This window comes from Vulpes lagopus, chromosome 11, assembly GCF_018345385.1.
Source record: "Vulpes lagopus strain Blue_001 chromosome 11, ASM1834538v1, whole genome shotgun sequence".
NCBI classification, from domain to species: Eukaryota; Metazoa; Chordata; class Mammalia; order Carnivora; family Canidae; genus Vulpes; species Vulpes lagopus.
Window position 1 is genome coordinate 17,917,608 of NC_054834.1, and position 19,062 is coordinate 17,936,669.

At 46.6% G+C, this 19,062-nt stretch overlaps 1 protein-coding gene across 8 annotated transcripts in view; it reads right to left on the reverse strand.

Moving 5' to 3' along the window:
* MAGI2 (membrane associated guanylate kinase, WW and PDZ domain containing 2) overlaps nt 1–19,062 on the reverse strand; it is a 1,339,556-nt gene that overhangs the window by 4,173 nt on the left and 1,316,321 nt on the right. For 3 of the 8 annotated variants that reach the window (XM_041723680.1, XM_041723676.1, XM_041723681.1), the window contains one exon: nt 18,606–18,796. In XM_041723680.1, coding sequence (XP_041579614.1) covers nt 18,740–18,796 — 57 coding nt within the window. In that variant the 3' untranslated portion in view covers nt 18,606–18,739. Of the gene's footprint in view, nt 1–2,825; nt 3,525–16,047; nt 18,797–19,062 lie in introns of those variants that run through there. The other 5 variants (XM_041723675.1, XM_041723673.1, XR_005982860.1 and 2 more) reach the window with 4 other exon arrangements.

The following is a 19,062-nucleotide window of genomic DNA, read 5'->3' on the forward strand; positions in this document are numbered from 1 at the left end:
TTACAATTCAAAAATTATATTAAAAATAAAAGTAATAAATACTCAAATTCATCACCTTCTAATCCTGTTTCACCGTTCCTTATACCATTGAGGTTATTTATGTGGTACCTGCATGATAAAAATGCTACAGAATGGTGTCCATACTACACATCTTTTCCTACAGTTTGAACTATTCTTGATTGATTTTAGCCGTAGGTTATTCACCACCCCCATACAAATATAAGTAAAAATATCAACCAACATTCATGTTTGAACTATTCATGATTGATTGCAATCATAGGTTAGCTATAGATAAAGAGTTTGACAAAAATCACAAAAGCATTCTACGAGAATCATTTGGCTGCATGGAATTTACAGTAATGAATATTGTGTATTTTACTATTCTTTGCTTATGGGTGGGACATCATTTATTGCAGCAGTTTGTAAGAATTTATGTTTATATGTGAAAAATTTTTTTTTCAGAGAACCAGTTGTGAAGCATTCACAGGCACACTTCTGCTAACAGGGATATACAAATACAGTAAGGTAACCCAGATTTGAAGCAGGTGAGAAAGAGAAATGAAGAGCAAGGAGAGGGACCTATCAGAGCTGGAAATGACATTAATGCAAAATTTCATATTTATAGAGTGTAGAGATTATGCCATGATTGGCTGAGATTTGTCTCTAAGCTTCCTAGCATGTTTCATATAAAGAAAACTTTGATCATGTACTGAGTTTTCAGGTTCTGGTGAGAAATTGTGGAGTTTCTCCTAAGCTAAGTCCAGAAGGATTTTTATCCTGAGGGTTTGTGTAGAACAATGTGTTTTTATAAATGTCAATAATGTTCTTAGAGCAAACCCTCATTGAGAGTCATGGGGTACTTCCAACAGAGACCTCTTTAAAGGCTCAAAATTTGCCAAACACTGAAGTACTTATGGCTGAAATAATATGAACTCTGGGTTTTGTCTTAAAATCCTTCACAAAACAAACAAAGCGCACCACTGAAGCAAGAACAGCAAAATATTGATGAATGTTAAAGCTGGGTGATGGGCAATCAGAAATTCATTACACTCTCGTGTCTACTTTGAGACAAAATTGAACCTGATTTATAATGTCCCTTATCGCTCTTATTTTGTAACGACCCCTCTTCCTCTCTTCTCAACACACCTTTATCCCCCTACCCGTACCGGCCCCATGGTATTCATGTGGTAGAAAAATTGGGTCATTTGTTCCGTAGGTTTTCCTACATTGTGATCGTGGCTGTTGCTTTCTCATGGTGATAGAATGTGTTACCTTAGAGAAATCCATTAAATTTAATATTATCCCACAGGACTGAGCAACACGGCAGGGATGCTTTAATGGAAACAAAAGTGAAGGGAGATGAGGCCATCTGACCCTAGGCAAGGAATTAAGGTAAACAGGGCAAAGCCCACAGGAAAGGTGAGGGACTCTAGATGATCTTCATTTACTCTCCATCTCTGTGCGATCTTTGTCTCCTGGTCCCCCCCCCCCATTTCTCACCCGGGCACCTAAACCCTCCAGCAGAGTGGTGGGGGCAGGGGCAGCTAGGGAGTAAGGTGGCAGGCATTTTCTTCCTTCTGGATGCCCTGCTTAGCTAATTAAGAAAGGATTTTAAGAATTTCCCTGGAACCACATGCTTAAACAAAAGAACAAATACGTTTAAAATCAAACCAGTCTTGAAGGGGCAGCATCTTTATCATCCACCCATGCTGGAGATTCATTTCATATTCAAATAAATAAAAAACTACTTGCAGAAAGGCAAATTAGACCCAGATTTACCTGCAGGTGGCATTTTATGCCATAACTTAATGGCACTTCATCAACATCGGCTTTTCTGGGTGCACTGATTAGTTCATGCTATATGAAAAGTGCTTTGCCGTAATTTTTCATTAGCTTCTCGAGTTATGCCATTTGGAACCGTGGAAGATGGCTAATGTTTTAGTGACTTTTAAAAACCACTTTACAATCAGGAATTCAAGTACCAAATGCCAGGGACTCAGGGACCATTTAGACATCCGAGACATGACCATGATTAAAGACTAGTTGTACTGGTCGTTCAGATGTTGCAGAGTCTTTGAAATGAATGAGCGCTCAGACCCACATGATGGTGGTGTCAGCCCGTGGCTCCTGTGGCTCAGCTGCATGCAGAGGGTGGTCACTCTCAGCGTGGACACAGGCATCTTCAGTTGCACAAGAACATGCCAGCCCTGTCCCCCAGCTCTCCTCTCCGCTAAGGCACATGCATCTGCTTCCCCGGCAGCATGCAAGGTGCCCTAGCCATACTCACCTGGAAGAACAGTGTCAAACCTGTCACAGTCCAGACCTGGGAGGTGCTTGACAACACAGAGGTCCTCACAGAGAATTGCCTGGAGGGTTTCTCTGGGCCCTGGCAGTGGGTTTTATCCAGTTTTTAGAAAATGGACTCCAACAGAATGAAGTGGAATGGGAAGCCATCAGAGCATGTTACAAAGATAAGTATTATTTTGTGAAACTTTTGTTTTAGTTATTTATGTGGGTGTATGTGTGTGCTGACACATACTGTGAGATGTATTTTTTAAAGATTTTAAGTAAGTTCTATATCCAATGTGGGGCTCGAACTCATGACCCCAAGATCAAGAGTTGCATGCTTCACTGGCTAAGTCAACCAGGTGCCCCATGAGCTGTATTTTTTAATGTGAGTCAAGTCAAAAATTTGAAGAATGCTGCTCTAAGAATTTGTAAGCTACCCCTGGAATAAGCCATACGAGTAAGAAGCTGTTACTTGAACTTGTCACTTTCAACAAATGCTTGAACATTTCCATAATAACAAGTTAAAAACAATATGTACCTTTCCTCTCATGTCTTACCTCTCTGAGATATGTGTGACCTTAATGAATTCCTCTGGACAGGTAACAAGACTTAGCATTCACTCATTTATTCAACAAATGTTTACTGAGATTGTTCAAGCCACTGAAAATATAATGGTAGGAAAAGACTTGACAAAAATCCCTGTCGTAGTACAACTTATGTTCAAGAATAGAGGGGGAAGCACAGACAATAAACAAGGCATACATAGGAAATGTTAAATGACTAAAAGTGCTAAGGCAAAAGAATAAGCAGAAAAGCGTAGGAGAGAACGTTTGGGAGTGTGTTTGTTTTCTATTTTTCTGCAAAACAAATTACTACAAATTTAGCAGATTGAAATAACACATACGATACTACATCACAGTTTCCGTGCGTCCAGGAGTCTGGGTCCTCTGTCTGTGGTCTCACAGGGCTGCAATCTAGGTGCCAGTTGGGTTGAATTCTCATGTGGAGAATTAACTGGAGAACAACCCTCTTCTAGGCTCATTCAGGCTGCTGCCAGGATTCAGTTCCTGATGGCTGCATGACTGAGGGCCCCGGCTTTTCGATGGCTGTCCACAGGAGGCTGCCCCTGGATCTTCGAAGCCTCCCAGTTCCAGCGGACCTCTCACAATGTGGCAGCTGACTTCTTCAAGCCAGTAGGGAAAAGCTCTTGTTCTAGTCTGCTAAGATGGAGTCTTCTATAAGATAACATAATTATGGGGTGACAGTCCAACTCCGTGCCATATACTATAACCTAATCAAGAACTGATACCCCATTACCTTTGCTACACTCCATTTGTTAGAAGCAAGTAACAGGCTCTGCCCTCAACCACCAGGAGAGCGATTCTACAAGGGCATGGCTCATTGGGAGTCACCCTAGGCTATGTCCACCACAGGGGATTGCAAGTGGCTAGAGAAGGTGTCCCCAAGAGATATTATTTGGGTAAGGCCCTGGGAAGGAGAGGGAGAGAGGTGTGTGGCTATCTTGAGGAACAGCATCACCTCAAGAGAAAAAATCAAATGTAGAGCCCCAAGGAATAAAATGCCTGCCATTTTAAGAAGAAAACAGCCTATGTGCTAATGAGGAAGATCAAAGAGAGGGACAAATGGATGATGCAGGAAGAAGAGGGAATTGCTGGACTATCGAGTAAGCAAGAAGAATCCAGTGCATAAGTGAACAGGATGGCATTTGCTACTGGCACAGACAGTTCACAGTAAAAGGCCGGGAGGCAGAGTATATGGGCACAGATACAAGTTGTGGATATGGCAATGGGAATTTCTACTTTCGCAGTGAACAGGAAGTGAGGTCATCTGTAGAGAGAAAGGGTTAAAGAGGAGATGTAAGCGATTTGAGGAGAAATGGGAAGGTATAAAACACCCATTCATGAAAGGGGCATGGGAATGGGTTTGTCCCTGGGAACAGACCAGGGAATGTCAGTCTTTTGGGTCGGCAGCATATGAGGCCCACTTGAGGTTAGAGGTCACAGATTTTAAAAGAGACCAGTCAGCAAGGATGGGTGTTTTTCTCTAACCACAGCCAATGTGTATGGAGATAGGCATATGCAGAGAGCCGCACTGAGTCACGGTTGTGGTTTGGGAAGCAGAGAAGGGAGAGGTGCAATAGAGGGAGCATGGTGAGTGGCTATGGAATTTAAGCTAGGTCACATCCAGCAAGGAGAAAATCGGTAGGGACATAGTTGACCTGAATAGCACCATCAGTCAACTGAATCTAATCGACGTTGATAGAATGAATACTCCATCTAGCCGCAGCAGAGTACTCATCCTTTGCACACTCCTGTGGAAGACTTAACCGAGACAGAGCATGATCAGGGCCATAAAACATACCTTGGCAAATTCAGAAGAATAGAAATCTTACAAAGCATACTTTCAGACCTCATGGAATTAAGCTAGAAATCAATAGTGGAGAGACATCTGGGAAATCTCAAAATATTTGGAGGTTAAATAACACATGGGTCAAAGACGATGCCACAAGAGAAATGTATAAAAAATATTTTGAAGTAGATTAAAATTTACTGTGGTGCAGCAAAAGCAGTGCTGAGAGGACAATTTGTAGCAGTGAATGCAGGTATCAGAGAAGGAGAGAGGATCTTTATGGCTGAGTCCTGATAAGAGATTCAAGGCATTTTAGGGAGGAGGATGGGGAAGGGGCTGAAAGGGACAATGAGATGCAAGAAGATTCTCATGGAGCAAGAGAAATGGTAGAGAAAACAGCTGCCACCCGAGAGGCTCTAGAGGAAACCGTCTCTGTGGGGGAGGTCAGGTTCCAGTGAGAGCACAAAGGTCCAGGAGAGTTCAGAGAAGATTTGAAGGCGATGGAGATTTTGCTAGTGATTCTCAGAGAGCTCAGTGGAAGGGCTTCAGGGAAGGAGATCAGGGGGAAAAAGGTGTCAAAATGGAGTGTGGATAAGAGTTTGGAGGAAAAAGATGTCCTACCAAAGCAAGGTTAAGGGACATGATGAGACAAGTTGTTCCAATGTAAGGGCTGCTCTCTGGGTCTCCTTGGGGGGCCCCGAATTCTGCTGGCCACTGCTTTGAGGCTGGCAGGAAGTGGCCTTCCTCTCTGACTCCTGCCCATGGAGACCTGCCCAGAGGCTCTTTTCCTAGCAGTTGGAGGAAGTTTCCATTCTAGTGCCTGCAAATAGAAAGTAAACATGATGGGGGCGGGGGGGGGGGGGGGATGCCTGGGTGGCCCAGTCAGTTTTGGCTTTCTTTGGCAAATGAGAATAAATCCACTAAATTGGATTCTTGATTTCAGCTCAGGTCTGATCTCATGGTGGTAAAATTGAGCCCTGTGCTGGGCTTGAGCTGGGCAAGGGGCCTGCTTAAGATTCTCTCTCCCTCTCCCTTTGCCCCTCTCCCCACCTCTCTCTCTTTCTCCCTCTCTCTAAAAAATGAAAAATAAAAATAACTGCCTGAGGCGTGCTATGAAGAAAAATAAAAGAGCAAGGGGGAGAAGGAATATTGAAAGAGGGAGAGATCAGGAAAGAGCCCCCTGATAAAGTGACACTTGCACACAGGCCATGAAGGGCGCGAGGGGGGAAGCCATGCAGGTGTCACAAGGAAGAGCCTTTGAACAAAAGGAAACAGAATGTTTCAGGAAGAACAAGGAAACCGGTGTGGCCGAGGAGAGGGGAAGGAAGTGAAGTCGGTGCGCCTGAAGGGGACGAGGGACGCCGCGCAGCAGCAGGGGAATGACAGGATCTGACTTGTACTTTACTATGATCATAGTATTTTATTCAAGTTCTTAACTGATTAACTCTCCTTCTAAAAGTCTAAGTAGAAATCGTACTCACACCTCATTGTTTCAGGTACAATCCCCATCAGTGAAATTCACCCTTTTTAGTGTAGAGTTCGGGGAGTTTTGTTACATGCACAGAGTCATGCGACCACAGTCAAGGTACAGTTTTGCCCCCCAGAAAGTTCCTTGGGCCTCTTTGTGGTCAACACCTCCCCTACGCAGGGCCTGTGGCCACCACTGTCTTTTCTGGCCCTTTAGTTTTCTGTCCCAGAGTCATATAAATGGAACCATACGTTATGTGGCCTTTGAGCCTGGAAACGTCCACCGGCTGAGTAGTCATTGGTGTGGCTGTGTGTAAAGGTAGTTCGGTCCTTTCTACCGCTGAGTAGTGTTCCAGCGTATGGACTGAGCCCGGTGGGCTTATCCGTGCACGCGATGAAGGGCATGGAGTTGTTTCCAGCTCTGGCTTTCTTGGGCAAGTGAAAATAAAGCCACTACAATAATTCACTTACAGGTTTTTATGTGAACATCGGTTTGATTCTCCCTTAGGTAAGGGCCTCGCAGTGGGATTGCAGGGTCAGACGGCCGACGCATCTCGACTCTGCGAGAAACTGCCAAACTGGTTTCCAACAGGTTGTATCCTTTTGCTCTCACTATCCATGCAGGTCAGTGTTTAAATTTTGGTCACTTTTAGTAGGTGTGTTATTTCTTTGGGGTTATAGGTTAGAGTCTGTATTTCCCTAGTGACTAATAATGTCGAACATCTCTCTCTCTCTCTCTCTTTTTATTTTAACATTTCTTTTTTTTTCAAGTTTTTACTTAAATTCCAGTTAGTTAACATCCAGTGTGATATTAGTCCCAGATGTAGAATTGAGTGATTCATCACTTACATACAACACCCAGGGCTCATCACAACATGTGCCCTCCTTAATGCCCATCAAGCACCCCCAACTCCTGCAACCCTCCGTATGTTCTCTTAAGAGTCTGTTTTCTGGTTTGCTTCTCTTCCCCCCCACCCCATGTTCATCTGTTTTGTTTCTTAAATTGCACATATGAGTGAAATCAAATGGCATTTGTCTTTCTCTGGCTGACTTATTTTGCTTCTAATGTTGAGCATATTTTTATGTAATTATTTACCTTCAGTATATCTTCTTTGGTGAATTTTTACTGATATTTCATGCCTTTTATAAATTGAATTATTTATTTTTGATTTTTAGATTTTCAGACTTTTAAAAAATCTATTCAACATATAACTCCTTTATGAAACTTTTGCTTTGCAAATATTTTCTACCAGTCTGTGATGTTTTTTCTTTCCTATTTTTGAAAGTGTCTTTTAAATTTTGGGGTTTGGGCAACTGGATGGCTCAATGGTTGAGCATCTGCCTTTGGCTCAGGGCATGATCCCGGGGTCCTGGGATTGAATCCTGCATTGGGCTGCCCCTGGGGAGCCTGCTTCTTCCTCTGCCTATGTCTCTGTTTCTCTCTCTGTGTCTCTCATGAATAAATAAATAAATAAAATCTTTAAAAAATAAAATAAATTTTAGGGTTTAACAGTTAGGTCTATGATCTATGTTGACTTACATTCTGTATACAGTGTGAGGTATGCTTCAAGGTACACTATATTTTTGCACGTGACTAATGAAAAAACTATCAATCATATAAATATGAATGTGGTTTTGGACTCCCTATTCTGTTCCATGGATCTGTGTGTCTGTCATTTGCCAATACCTTATTGTTCTGATTATTGCAGCACAGTGGCTCTCAAGTAGGGATAATTTTGCTTCCCTGCCTCCTCGCCATACCCTAGGGTATTTGACAATGTCTGAAGACAATTTTGGTTGTTATAATTGTGGGTAGAGGTCAGAGATGTTACTAAACATCCTATAATGCAGAAGACAGCCTCCCACCACAAAGATTTATCCAGCCCAAAATATTAATTGTGCCAACGACATACTGCATAGCTTTACAGTAAACCTTGGGATGAGACAGTGTGGAGTTGGGGAGACAGATTTCAGTGGACAGATATCTCAGGTGCTCACACCAGACACATAAGACACATAAGACAGTGTGGTCTTAGCAAAAGCAGTTTGAGAGGAGTGGTGAGAATATTGTCAATATACGATGTTGCTTTCTAGATAAAACTGGACAACATATGTAAAAGTGCTAGGCACACAGCTCGCGCTAACTAAATGCTAATTTCCTCATTATTTTTACTGCTCCTGACCTTGACCAAGTTTTCTCCTCTTTGCAGACCCTTCGTCGTGACTTCTGCACTTGTGAGGGCCTATATTCAGTTTTGAAACTCTCACCATGATGATTTCTCTGCTAATAGACCCCTATTTGTTTCTCTTCTGCATATACATGTGATGCATGGCCTGGTATAGGGCCTGGTATTTGCTGTCAAAGTAATGTTTCCTCTTCAGCCACCTACTCATTGAGGATGCATGAGCACCAGAGATGTCTGTCCACCAAAATCTGTCTTCCCAACTGCATAATGTGGAGTGGTAACTGCCAGATGGCCGCCCAGTCAGGAACTACATTTCCTAGAGTGCTTTGTGTCCAGTTGTGGCCATGTGACTAGTTCTTACCCATGGAATGGGATTGGAGAGTGACCTGTCACTGGAAACTTTAATGAGACAAAGAAGAGGCTGTACTCACTCCAAGCCCTCTTTCCCTTTCTGTTGTCTGGTGCAGGGGGCTCTGAAGTTCTAGGGCAGGGCTTCTCAAACTTCTGTAGATAAGTCACTCATACTGGGGGATCTTCTTAAAATGCAGGGTTATTATGGTGGGTCTAAGGCAGGGCCTGAGATGTTGTATTTCTAACAAGCTCCCAGGGATGGCAGTGCTGCTGATGCTCAGGCTATTTTTCAGGAGCAAAGCTTTAGGGAATGGTGGAGCCACAGAATAAAAGGAACATGGGCTTCTGAATCACTAAATAAAGAAAATCTACTTTAATCAGCAACTTCTGAGCTGTTAGCTGTGTGTACACCTTTTTGGACAGCAGCTAGTCTTCTGGAAGTGGTTGACAATTCACTGCTTTTGTTTAAAAGCATCTTGGTTGAGAATTCAGGACAGAATCACCCCTGGCTGTCCCCAACCCCCTTAGAATGGGTGTGTGTTCCAGGTGACTCCTTCATGTTTTAAGAGATCCATACCTCACTGTGCTTTAGAACACTACAAGCCCTCGTACCATTAGTTCCTTGATAATGGCAATAGTTAAGAAAACAATAAAATCTTGGTTTTGTATTCGTTGGCTCAGATTAAAAACGGAGAGTGAAAGACAGTTTGAGTTGGGCTGTGTGAATGATATGCTTTGTCCAGTGGGAAGTTAGTGGAGAGCGGACCATGAGGGTCTTTGATCTTGAGAGGGTGGGACAGGGAACTCAGATGGAGTCTCTTAGTCAAGGGCCAGTGGGTGAGCGTCAGGGCCCTGGTATAGGCTGCAGGGCTATAGTTGGCTGGACTGGCCCAGCTGAAAGTGCAATCACTCAAAGGTTGCTTGATATGAGTGAGCCTGGACAGGGAGTCAAATCTGTGAGGGGTGTGTGTGTGTGTGTGTGTGTGTGTGTGTGTTACTGTGAAGAGCTGTAATTGGAGCAGAGAGGCAGAGAGAGTCTGGACCAGTACAAGGCCAAAATCCTCAGGGGCCTTTTACATGCTTCCGGCAAACATTTACAGTGGGGAGGCCAAGTTCATCTAAGGAACGCTGACCAGCTGGACACAGTGTGCTAGAATTTAGCCAAGGATATTAGTGGAAAGTCTCTCCCTGTGTTTTGAGCAAGGGCAGCTGGAACGAGAAGGCTTATGCTATCCTCGTTGCTCTAGCCATGACCTTACCTTACTGACATAAGAACTAGAGCCAGGTCCTGCTCCAGCCCTGCTGGCTTTGGGATGAGGCTGGGCCAGAGCGTGAGCAGGAGAAAGTCAAGGGGAAGTAGTTGCATGGGTTTATTTTGAATAATGCACTTGAGTGAGTTACAGAAACTAGCCTTCATGCCAAGCAGTTCTCAAATAATAAGGTCAAGCCAGTCTGTCAGGATTTGAAGAAATAGCAGCAAAAAATCTGAGAAAAATTATGAACTGTCTACTCTGACCAGTCAGGGCCACCTACCGTGTTGAGAGCCATTCTTATTGAAGGGAACTATTTTGGATTTAGATATGAGGTCAGTTTTTTTTTTTTTAATATCCACTTTTCAGCAAGTATCCACTGAGTGCCTATTATATACCAGGCATCGTGAGGGTTGATTGTAGAAACCTGCGATGAGCCTTCTGTCCACACCTGGGTGACAGAGGAAAGAGTGGGGGACCATAACATACGAGTTGTGAGCATGTGCACTGACCAGACAGGGAAGTTCTTTGCAAAGTTGTCAGGGCACCAGCAAGGGCTCCTGAGTCCTCTGGGAGAGGCTGGCATCATGTGCCTGAGACAGAAGTCCCAGGAGGCTGAGTCCAGCGTCGGTAGCCTGGGAGGCCTGAAACCTCCCATAGACGATGGAGGAAGGGACACAGGGCTAAAGGTCAAAGGAGAGAGGCAGGGAGGAGGGTGAAGGGAGCACATGGTGGTCTCCACTCCAGGCCAGAGTGTTAGGTACAGGAACGGCGTGTCCTGCCCAGTGAAAACCCAAGTAGCCTCCTACTTACTGCCTTTTCAACAGAGGCTCAAATCTCGGCCAAGGCCGGGTAGGCCCTGTGAGTCCTGGGTCCCGTGGCTCTCCACCCTCCTCCTGGCTGGCTCCCATCCTCCGTACCTCCAGTGGGACCTGCAGATTTGCCAGTCCTGGCCACACGCCCTTCCATCCGGGTTTGCTGGGACACTGATTCATAGATTGAAAATAAGGGCAATCCTTGGCAAACCGGGGTGGGTTGGTCACCTCATTCCCTGAGGCTCAGGCTCCTCTGTGCTGCTCCTGCCCCTAACAGTTCTCATCTGATGCCTACACCCCTCCCACCCCTTGCTGAGCCCCCATTTACCCAGCCACCCCTCCCCACCTCCAGCCGCCCCCCCACCCCCAGACCTGCCTCTGCCTCCTTCACTTCTCCTTGGTAGCTCTCACTCCCTCAAGCTAGCCTCCATCTCAAGTGGTGCTCAAATGACATTAAGCCATTTTGATGGAGTATCTCCATGTCTGGTCTAGATTATGGGCTGGATGAATAGTTCCTCCTGGGTGGCCCAAGAGCCCCTCGCACTTGGCATGTGAAACATTTCCCTTCCTGGTGCCTCCAACCCTACAGCTGTCTGAAGTGGGTAGTGCCTGCCTAGTGCACGGTTACGGTCTCACACCTCTGTGCCTCGCCCACAGCTAACACCCCATAAATGTTAAATGAGAATATCAGCATCACCGAAAATGTTTACATATCTCTCAACTGATAATAGTGACAACAATAAAAAATGTGTGTATAGCAAATACTTCCTCCGCGCCAGGCTCAGGTCAGGGGCCCCGACTGGTTCTCTGTCTAGATGATGCCTGCACATGGGCCTGCTTTAAAACGGACTAAGTCATCCATAGGTTTTCACGTACCTTGGGGGCGTGTAACTTATTTGGCCACAATTAATATACTGAGGTTGGATTCTCTGGGTATATGCCTGTGTTCATGTGCAAGTGTGTGTTGTGTGTGTACACGTGCATGATTTTGTGTATATATAAGATTTTTTTTTTCTGGGTTTTTATCTTGTAGCAGCTCGTTTGCCCACATTAGCTTGCTTTGAGGAACAACTAAGGGCATCCCAGAGCTGGCGATCCAGATCAAGAAGCAAGAATCCAGGGGTTCCTATTAATAAGAGATAACACCGAAGCAATTGGAAGGTATGCCACTGAGTCCTACAACCCCTGCTAATCTTTAACATGTGAAAAGTGTGGCAGACAGGACCATCGGTTTTGAAGTATTCCTTCTATGCATTTCTCCACGTTCTTTGCAGTTGAACCACTTGCAGCTCACTTTCATTCTCTTCTTAAGGACGGGGATCATAAATTGGCTCACATCTTTCCTGGTGGCTCCTGGACGTTAGATAGAAGTCACATCTTTCCAGAATCCTCCCTTTCTGTAACAAAGCACGCTTTGCATGCTGATCCTAATGTGGGTGTATTTATAATGCATGGGCCGTTTCCCCTCCCACATGGTCCCGTCTTAGTTACATCAGAACCTCTGGGATGGAGTCCCAACAAGACCCTAGAGAGTGGCCCCCAAACCTTTATCCGAGGCTCAGTCTCTTGTCTGAGCTTCATTCTCCTTGGGGCATGCCCATCTTTTTAGTCTATGATTATTGACCGGTGAGTATTTCCAACTGGGAGACCTGAGTGTGAGGAGCTCTCACATTTATAAAAAAATGTAATACTGTCCCTTCTAGATCTGGTCCTCCTGACATTTTCTTTTTCACTCTGGCTTGGAGCCGGTCCCTGGCGTTGCAACAGGTAAGCCTGAGGCCTGCTTGTCCTCCCTCCCGCAGAGCCCTCCTATCTCTCCCCTCCATTCTGGGTGCTCAGGTCTCCTTACCTCTCACCTGCCAGCGTCTCCCACCTCCACTTCACCCTGGACGGGCCGGCCAGGACTTCCTTCCACAGCCACGTGCTGATTTTATCTTTTCTCTGCTCAGGAAGCTTTAATAACTCCCAACTGTTCCTAATGGAATAAGCTATCCGCTTGAAACTACCTCTGTTTAATCTCTCTCCTCCTTCCCTCCCTCCCTCTGCCTCCCTGTCTCTCTGGCTCTGGCTCTGGCTCTCTCTCTCACACAGAGTCTTGCTCAAAATAAACAATTCACAGTTTTTCTAACAAATCTCTAGATTTCTGAACTCTGCTCATGCTGACCTCTCCCTGACACCTTACCCGCCTCTTGCAATCTCGCCTACCCTTCCAACCCAGCTAAGATGCCACATACCCAGGATGCCTTCTAACTGCCTCCGACCATTCCCGCACCCCGCTGAAGCTGGTGTCCCCGTGTCACCCCTATCCCGTCTTGTGTTAATTGTCGTGGTCTCCCAACTAGATGATAGGCAGCTTGAGGCTGAAGGCTGTGTTCTGTTCACCGGTAGGGTTTCATATGTGGTATACACTCCAAACTTTTTATAAACGTTTATGAGACGGATTAAGTAGGTTTGTCCTAGGGAGTGACCCTGTTAGCACATGGAGCCCCTGAAATAATTTTATGAAATTTTAGATCCCGTTTCATTTTAAAGTTAACACCTACATTTTTCCCACACAAATTTCTCGCAAAGGATGTGTTTTCTCTTGTATGCGTGCTTTAACTATGTTGGTGTGAACCTTGCATTTGTGGATTTAACTCCTTAATTTATGGAAAACAACTGCCACAGACTCCAACTGGCAAAGCCAGTCGTTGTGGTCAAGCCAGACAAATAGCCATCACGCATTCGATCAGAAAAACTGTGACTTTATTTTAAAATCAAATGAACGTGGGTGCTCAGGTTTAGATAGGAACCCTACCAGGGCTTCTGGATGAAGGAAGGCGTTGCTCAGTTGAATATTTCTTACCGATGCTCTCTGGATTCTCCTGCAGGAGGGCTGCATTCTCCAGTTCTCCCTGTTTTTACCCCCCCGAGCTCAAGTACCAGAGTGAAATCCAGGCTGGATGATAAGCTCATCTTGTTTCTCTAACGTAAAGGCCCCTTGCATTGGGCAGGTGGCAAAGTGGAACTGGCAGTCCATGGGTTTGAAATGCATAAAAATACAAGTTGAATTTCTGAAAATGAATTGCATTTGAGTTGTCCCTGCCTGTGTGTCCCCTAAGAAATCTCTTCGTGCCCCAGGAGTGCGTGCTCTTCTGTGTGAAGGCAGATGGCCTGGGATGAAATCACGGAGGAGGCTTAATTTCCCTTCACACAGATACACCTCGTGAGGTTTTTAGAAAATTGCCCGTCCACCGAAGAAGGGAAGTCAAAGGTCACTTTGTTGCTTCACAAGATTCCCAGGTTGTTCTAGGTGAACTCACTCTCCGGGAGGCAGTTTCATCGAAGAAAAGATCCCATCCAACTATTGGAAGCCTTAAAAACACAGCTGACTCATGTGTGGCTGCCAGTCACCTTCCCCTGAGTGGTAGGACATACTCACGTTTCTGTGGGGTCCCCGGTAACTGGGCTGTCTGGGCGAAATGCCAGCAAGTGTCCAGCAAGGGGGTGATTACTTCTGGGATGTCACTCTATGGCTTGTGGCCCACAGCACTGCCACTGGTAATCGTGACCATGCTCTGCACGTTCAGCTGGTGCCCTGGATGAGCTCAGCATTAGGCTTGGTACCCTTGCTACACTAGCCCGGGAGAGGACTCGTGGGGCTTTGCAGGCAGCCTGTCTGGCCCTCTGCTTGTCTGAGAAAGGATCTTTGGGAAGTGCAAATTCTTTGGCAATTAGGCCATTTGATTTTGTCACGAATCTGGCCTGGAAAAGAGTACTACTATTGGGGCAGGGCAGATTCACCTTGGGGAGGCCCATGCTCACACCTCAGGAGCCACTAATGAAGACTCAAATGGCTTCAGTTGGGTCAGCTTCCCAGCAAACCGCCTCTAGTGCGAGGACAACCATCAGGGCTCCGGCAGAGGGCCTCACGCTTAGATACATGATCCACGTTGTTCTGGGCATGTGTGGACTTAAGCGCCATGCACTTTTGTTTTCCCAGACCCCGTGTGTGTGGGGCCTGGAAGGTGAATGAGACCCTGATACAAGGGCCAGGGCCTCTCCACTGAGGGTCGGGCTGTTGATCCCAGACCGAGGATGCCCACCGGACCGGCCTGCAGTGGTGGGTGTGCTGGTAGTGTTTTGTCTTCTTGTTCAGTGTTTCTTAAAAATGTGAATTAACTTGGACCTGACGAAATGACAGCCTCAGAGGAGGGAGGTACCTGTCCATGGGCCCAGTACCCGCCCGGCTCTCTTCACTTCTTGATATTTCCTGCCTGACCTTGAGTCCCTTTGACTCCTAGGAAGGCCCCCTGTCCAGCTGGGTGCCTCACTGGCCTCAACACACTCCCACTCTGTCCCCGTCTTAATCCTTCTGGTCTCTGATTTCTGACCTTTCCGATGTCCTAATGACTTTTATGTTTTTTGCTTCTAAAAAACATTTAAAAAAAGGCAATTAGCTGTGCATCCTTAATATTTACACCCCATTTTGTTAATTGCATCGTTTGGCGAGCCTTCTGCTTTTTTGGCTTGTGCCAGGCCTTCTTAGATTAGTTCATAAAGAATGACATGAATTTATTACAAATACTGTAACTTTTGTGCTTGATTTCACACTTCATGTCAGCTTCTTCCCTTTCCCAAAAGTGACACATACTTAATTTTCAAAAAAAAAATGAATAGTGGAGGAAAAACGGTCAGTTTGGGGATTTGAGGCTCCCTACTGACATCATCAGTAGGAAGTCCCAACAGGATGAGGCTTGAAGGCTATTTCTTTGGATTGTGATCTTGGTGATGGTGGGGATGTCATCCTCCCCAGACTCCACAGACCTCTCTTCGCCCTGGTGTAGGTTCTGGAATACACTGCAGAGGGCATAGTCAGCCATTGACTTTGGAGCTCTACACTACTGCTCACTAAACGTTGGCTTCTGCATAAACATGAAGAAATTCAGAATAAAAAGGAAAAAATGTGATGGGATTTATTGTTGATTGATACTTGAAATCCTTTTTGAAAAAAAGGCACAATATCAATCAGGGTAGCAAGCAACAGAAACATACTGGCAGTTCATAAAAGATGGAGTTGGCTGAAAGGCAAGTGTCAACTAGAGTGCTTTTGAGAAAACTCGGATTTACTTGGGCAAAAAAAGTCAACAGTCTTTTTCTTTTTCTGTATAACTTCACTGCATTTAGATTCAAGTTTGGAAAAAAAAAAAAAAGTCCTGTTTGGGGGCATTCAATTTACACTCTAAAAAAAATTATGAAAACTGCAGTTTAGAAATTAACCCCCCAGTAACGACTTACTTCAAATTAACACACAGCCTATATAGTTGGAAAAAGAAAAGATTTTTGGATATATATTTTATTTGACAGTGTTTTAGAATATCATACAGTAAACAAGATTTCTGTAAAAGTTAATTTATCCATAGTGGTGCGTTTCATAAAAATAGTTGCTCACTTACAGTCTTTCTGTGACTATTAATACATGGAATTATATTTATAGAGATACAGCTGTACAGGGTAAATTCACAGCTAACACTACACAGAAATATTATTTGGAATGGGATTTAGATGATGTGCTGTCTTCACAGGTTATGGATTACAGCCGCATAAAGCAATTACTGCACAAGTAGTAGCTGTGAACTGTGCAAATTAGAGTTTATGCAAGCGTAATCTCAACTTTTTTATCCTTTTGTAACACATGGAAAATAAAGGTCAGAGGATACAGTACCGGGACGTGCAGCTACACTACAGAAGCATTGTCCAAAACCAGATTCAATAAATTAATGGCAAACTCTACTGGATGTCTAGTCCAGGGGAGAAAGACTAATTGAGATTAAACCAAAAGTATTGTAAACTGCTACATGTGTTTGTGCTTTTGTTTATGATGAATGGATTCCATTTTTGGAAATTGCTTTTACAAGCTGCAAGATTCTTCACTTGAGGCTTTCGGCCACGTTCTCCTCTTGTCAAACAACTCGACTACACCTATGCCTGATGGAAATTAAATGGCCAGTGCTCAGGTTGCTGCAATTTACAGAGACGGAAAGAGTCAACGGAGAGAGGCTATTAGGCGTGACCTTGTGTGATGGATCTGATCTCCCTTTTTACTTATTTGACTACAAGTTCAGGGAGGTGAGGCTTATCTGCATTTGAACTCCTGTAAGGGCCAGAATCTGGGAAGGATGAAGCCTCATTCATTCAGGACAAATTAAAGAGAAACTGCCCTCAGAAAGCAGTTTGCCTTTTAATATGTGTAGCTACAAATAAGTACCAATGGATAATTAACTGCCGTAACATTTTACAAAGGAATATTCAAAGGGCAGAGAAGAAAGGCAAGCCTTAGGATGGTAATAGGGGATCAACCGCAGATCAATGGACATAAACCCAAACATCCAGAGGTTGCTGAAGACATTTAAAAATGGCAAAGGATGCAGAGACGAGAAAGCAAACCAAACAAAAGGAGAAAGAATAAGGGAAGACAAAGCAGAAAAAGAATGCTAAAAGGTTCACATTCTTTCATGAAAATAAGTTGGCCATGGTTTTTTAATACTGGGGATTCATTCTAGTCGGAGAAATACAGGCGAAACCCTTTGCCTCTGCTCTATCAAAGTGAAAATGAAGTAATGGAAAGAGGATCTTAAAAAAGACAATAAAACAAGTGAAATAGAACACTGCTGTCAAAGAAGCTACCCTCTCCGCTAGCCTGAGACCACAGGAAAAAGCCTTTTCATGAAGGAACTGCAGCGGTGCCGACCTCGATTCGACAAATTGTGGCCCTTCAATCATAAAATGCCTATTTTAGATGAAAACCAATTAAGATCTATGAGCTAAACTGCAAAATTCTGACTTACGGCAATCTGTTCCCTAAGATACAATTTTTTAAACCTTTTTTTTTTCCTACCACTGAAAATGTACAGAAACATGATTTGATCACAGAAATGGCAGTAAAAATGGCATCACAGCGACGAACGCACTAGGTTCCTAAGTCGTCCTGCGGGCCGGGCCGGGGCGGGGCCGGGGCGGGCCGGGGCGGGCCGGGGCGGGCCGGGGCCGGGCCGGGTCGTGGGCAGCAGTTCCCGATGGTCCAAAGAAACCTTTTAACCCCTGTCTAGATAGGTCGAGAACAATTTATTTACAACTCTTTAGATCAATTAAAAGATATAATCTCGTCTCAGTTTCAGCTTGCTCCGTGCAGTTTGAATTTTTTTTTTTTTTAAGGCGATATTCCAGTTTGTGATTGCTCTTAACGTGTCCGGTTTCTTGGTAGAGAGTTTGGATGGCATCCAAATCCTTCATGCAGCGGGGGTCATTTTTTTACTTTTTTGCTTTTTTGAGATTTTTTTCTTTTTTTCGTTTTTTTTTTTTTTTTTTTTTTTACTAAAGCTACACTGCACTGTGTCTCCGCGGTGCTCTCCACGTGGTTTTGGTTGTCCCGGGGCCGCGGGGCCGGCGGGGGCCTGCGGGGGGCGCGGCGCGGCGGGGCGGGGGCGCGGCGGGCGCGGCGGGGCTCAGCGGCCCGCGGTCGGGGCTCCGGGCCTGCGCGCGCCCGGCAGTCGGTCGGAGCCCGGCACCTTCCAGGGCCCCGGCGCCACGGCGGCCCTGCGCGGGGGGGCGCCCCCCGGGGCCCGCGCGCCCGCCCCGCCCCCGCCCCGCCCCGCCAGCGCAGGCGCCGCCCCCGGGCCCCCCCGCCGGCCGAGCTCCGCGCCCGCCGCCCCGCGGGGCGCCCCCTGCCCGCCGCCGCCCCCCCTGCCCGCCGCGTCCGCCGCGGGCCCCGGCGCCCCCGCCTCCGGGCAGTGGCCGCCGGGCGCCCCCTCGAGCCCCGGCCGCGCCGCCCTCCGCGGGCTGGCCGAGCGCTCCGCCTGCTCCCCGAGGCGCTGCTTCTTCTGGCCGCCGGCCGCCAGCTCCTTTGGTTTCCGGACGTCGTGCTCCCGCTTGCTGTCCCAAGGCGGGTCCGGGCCGGTGTGCCGGGAGGGGTCGGAGGGCGGGGCCGGGTGCGACGGGGACAGTGGCCGGGGGCCGTCCTCCGGGGGGGCGCCTACTTCCTGCAGCCCTGGGGCGGCGGCGGCGGCAGCGCTGCGGGAGCCGGGGTCGTCTGCGGGCGGGAAGCACAGCGTTAGGGCGGCGCCCGCGCCCCGCGCCCCGCGCCCCCTCCGCGGCACGACGGTCCGAGACCCCGCCCCCAACCCCGCCCCCCCCGGCGGCCCGACCCCCGACCCCCGACCCCCGACCCCGAGGCTGCAGCCGGGCGCCCCCAGGGAGCGGGGCGGCTGCGGGCGGGCAGCAAGGCGTTAGGGCGGCGCCCGCGCCCCGCGCCACGTCCGGGGCACGACGGCCCCAGCCCCCCGCCCCTAGGCCACG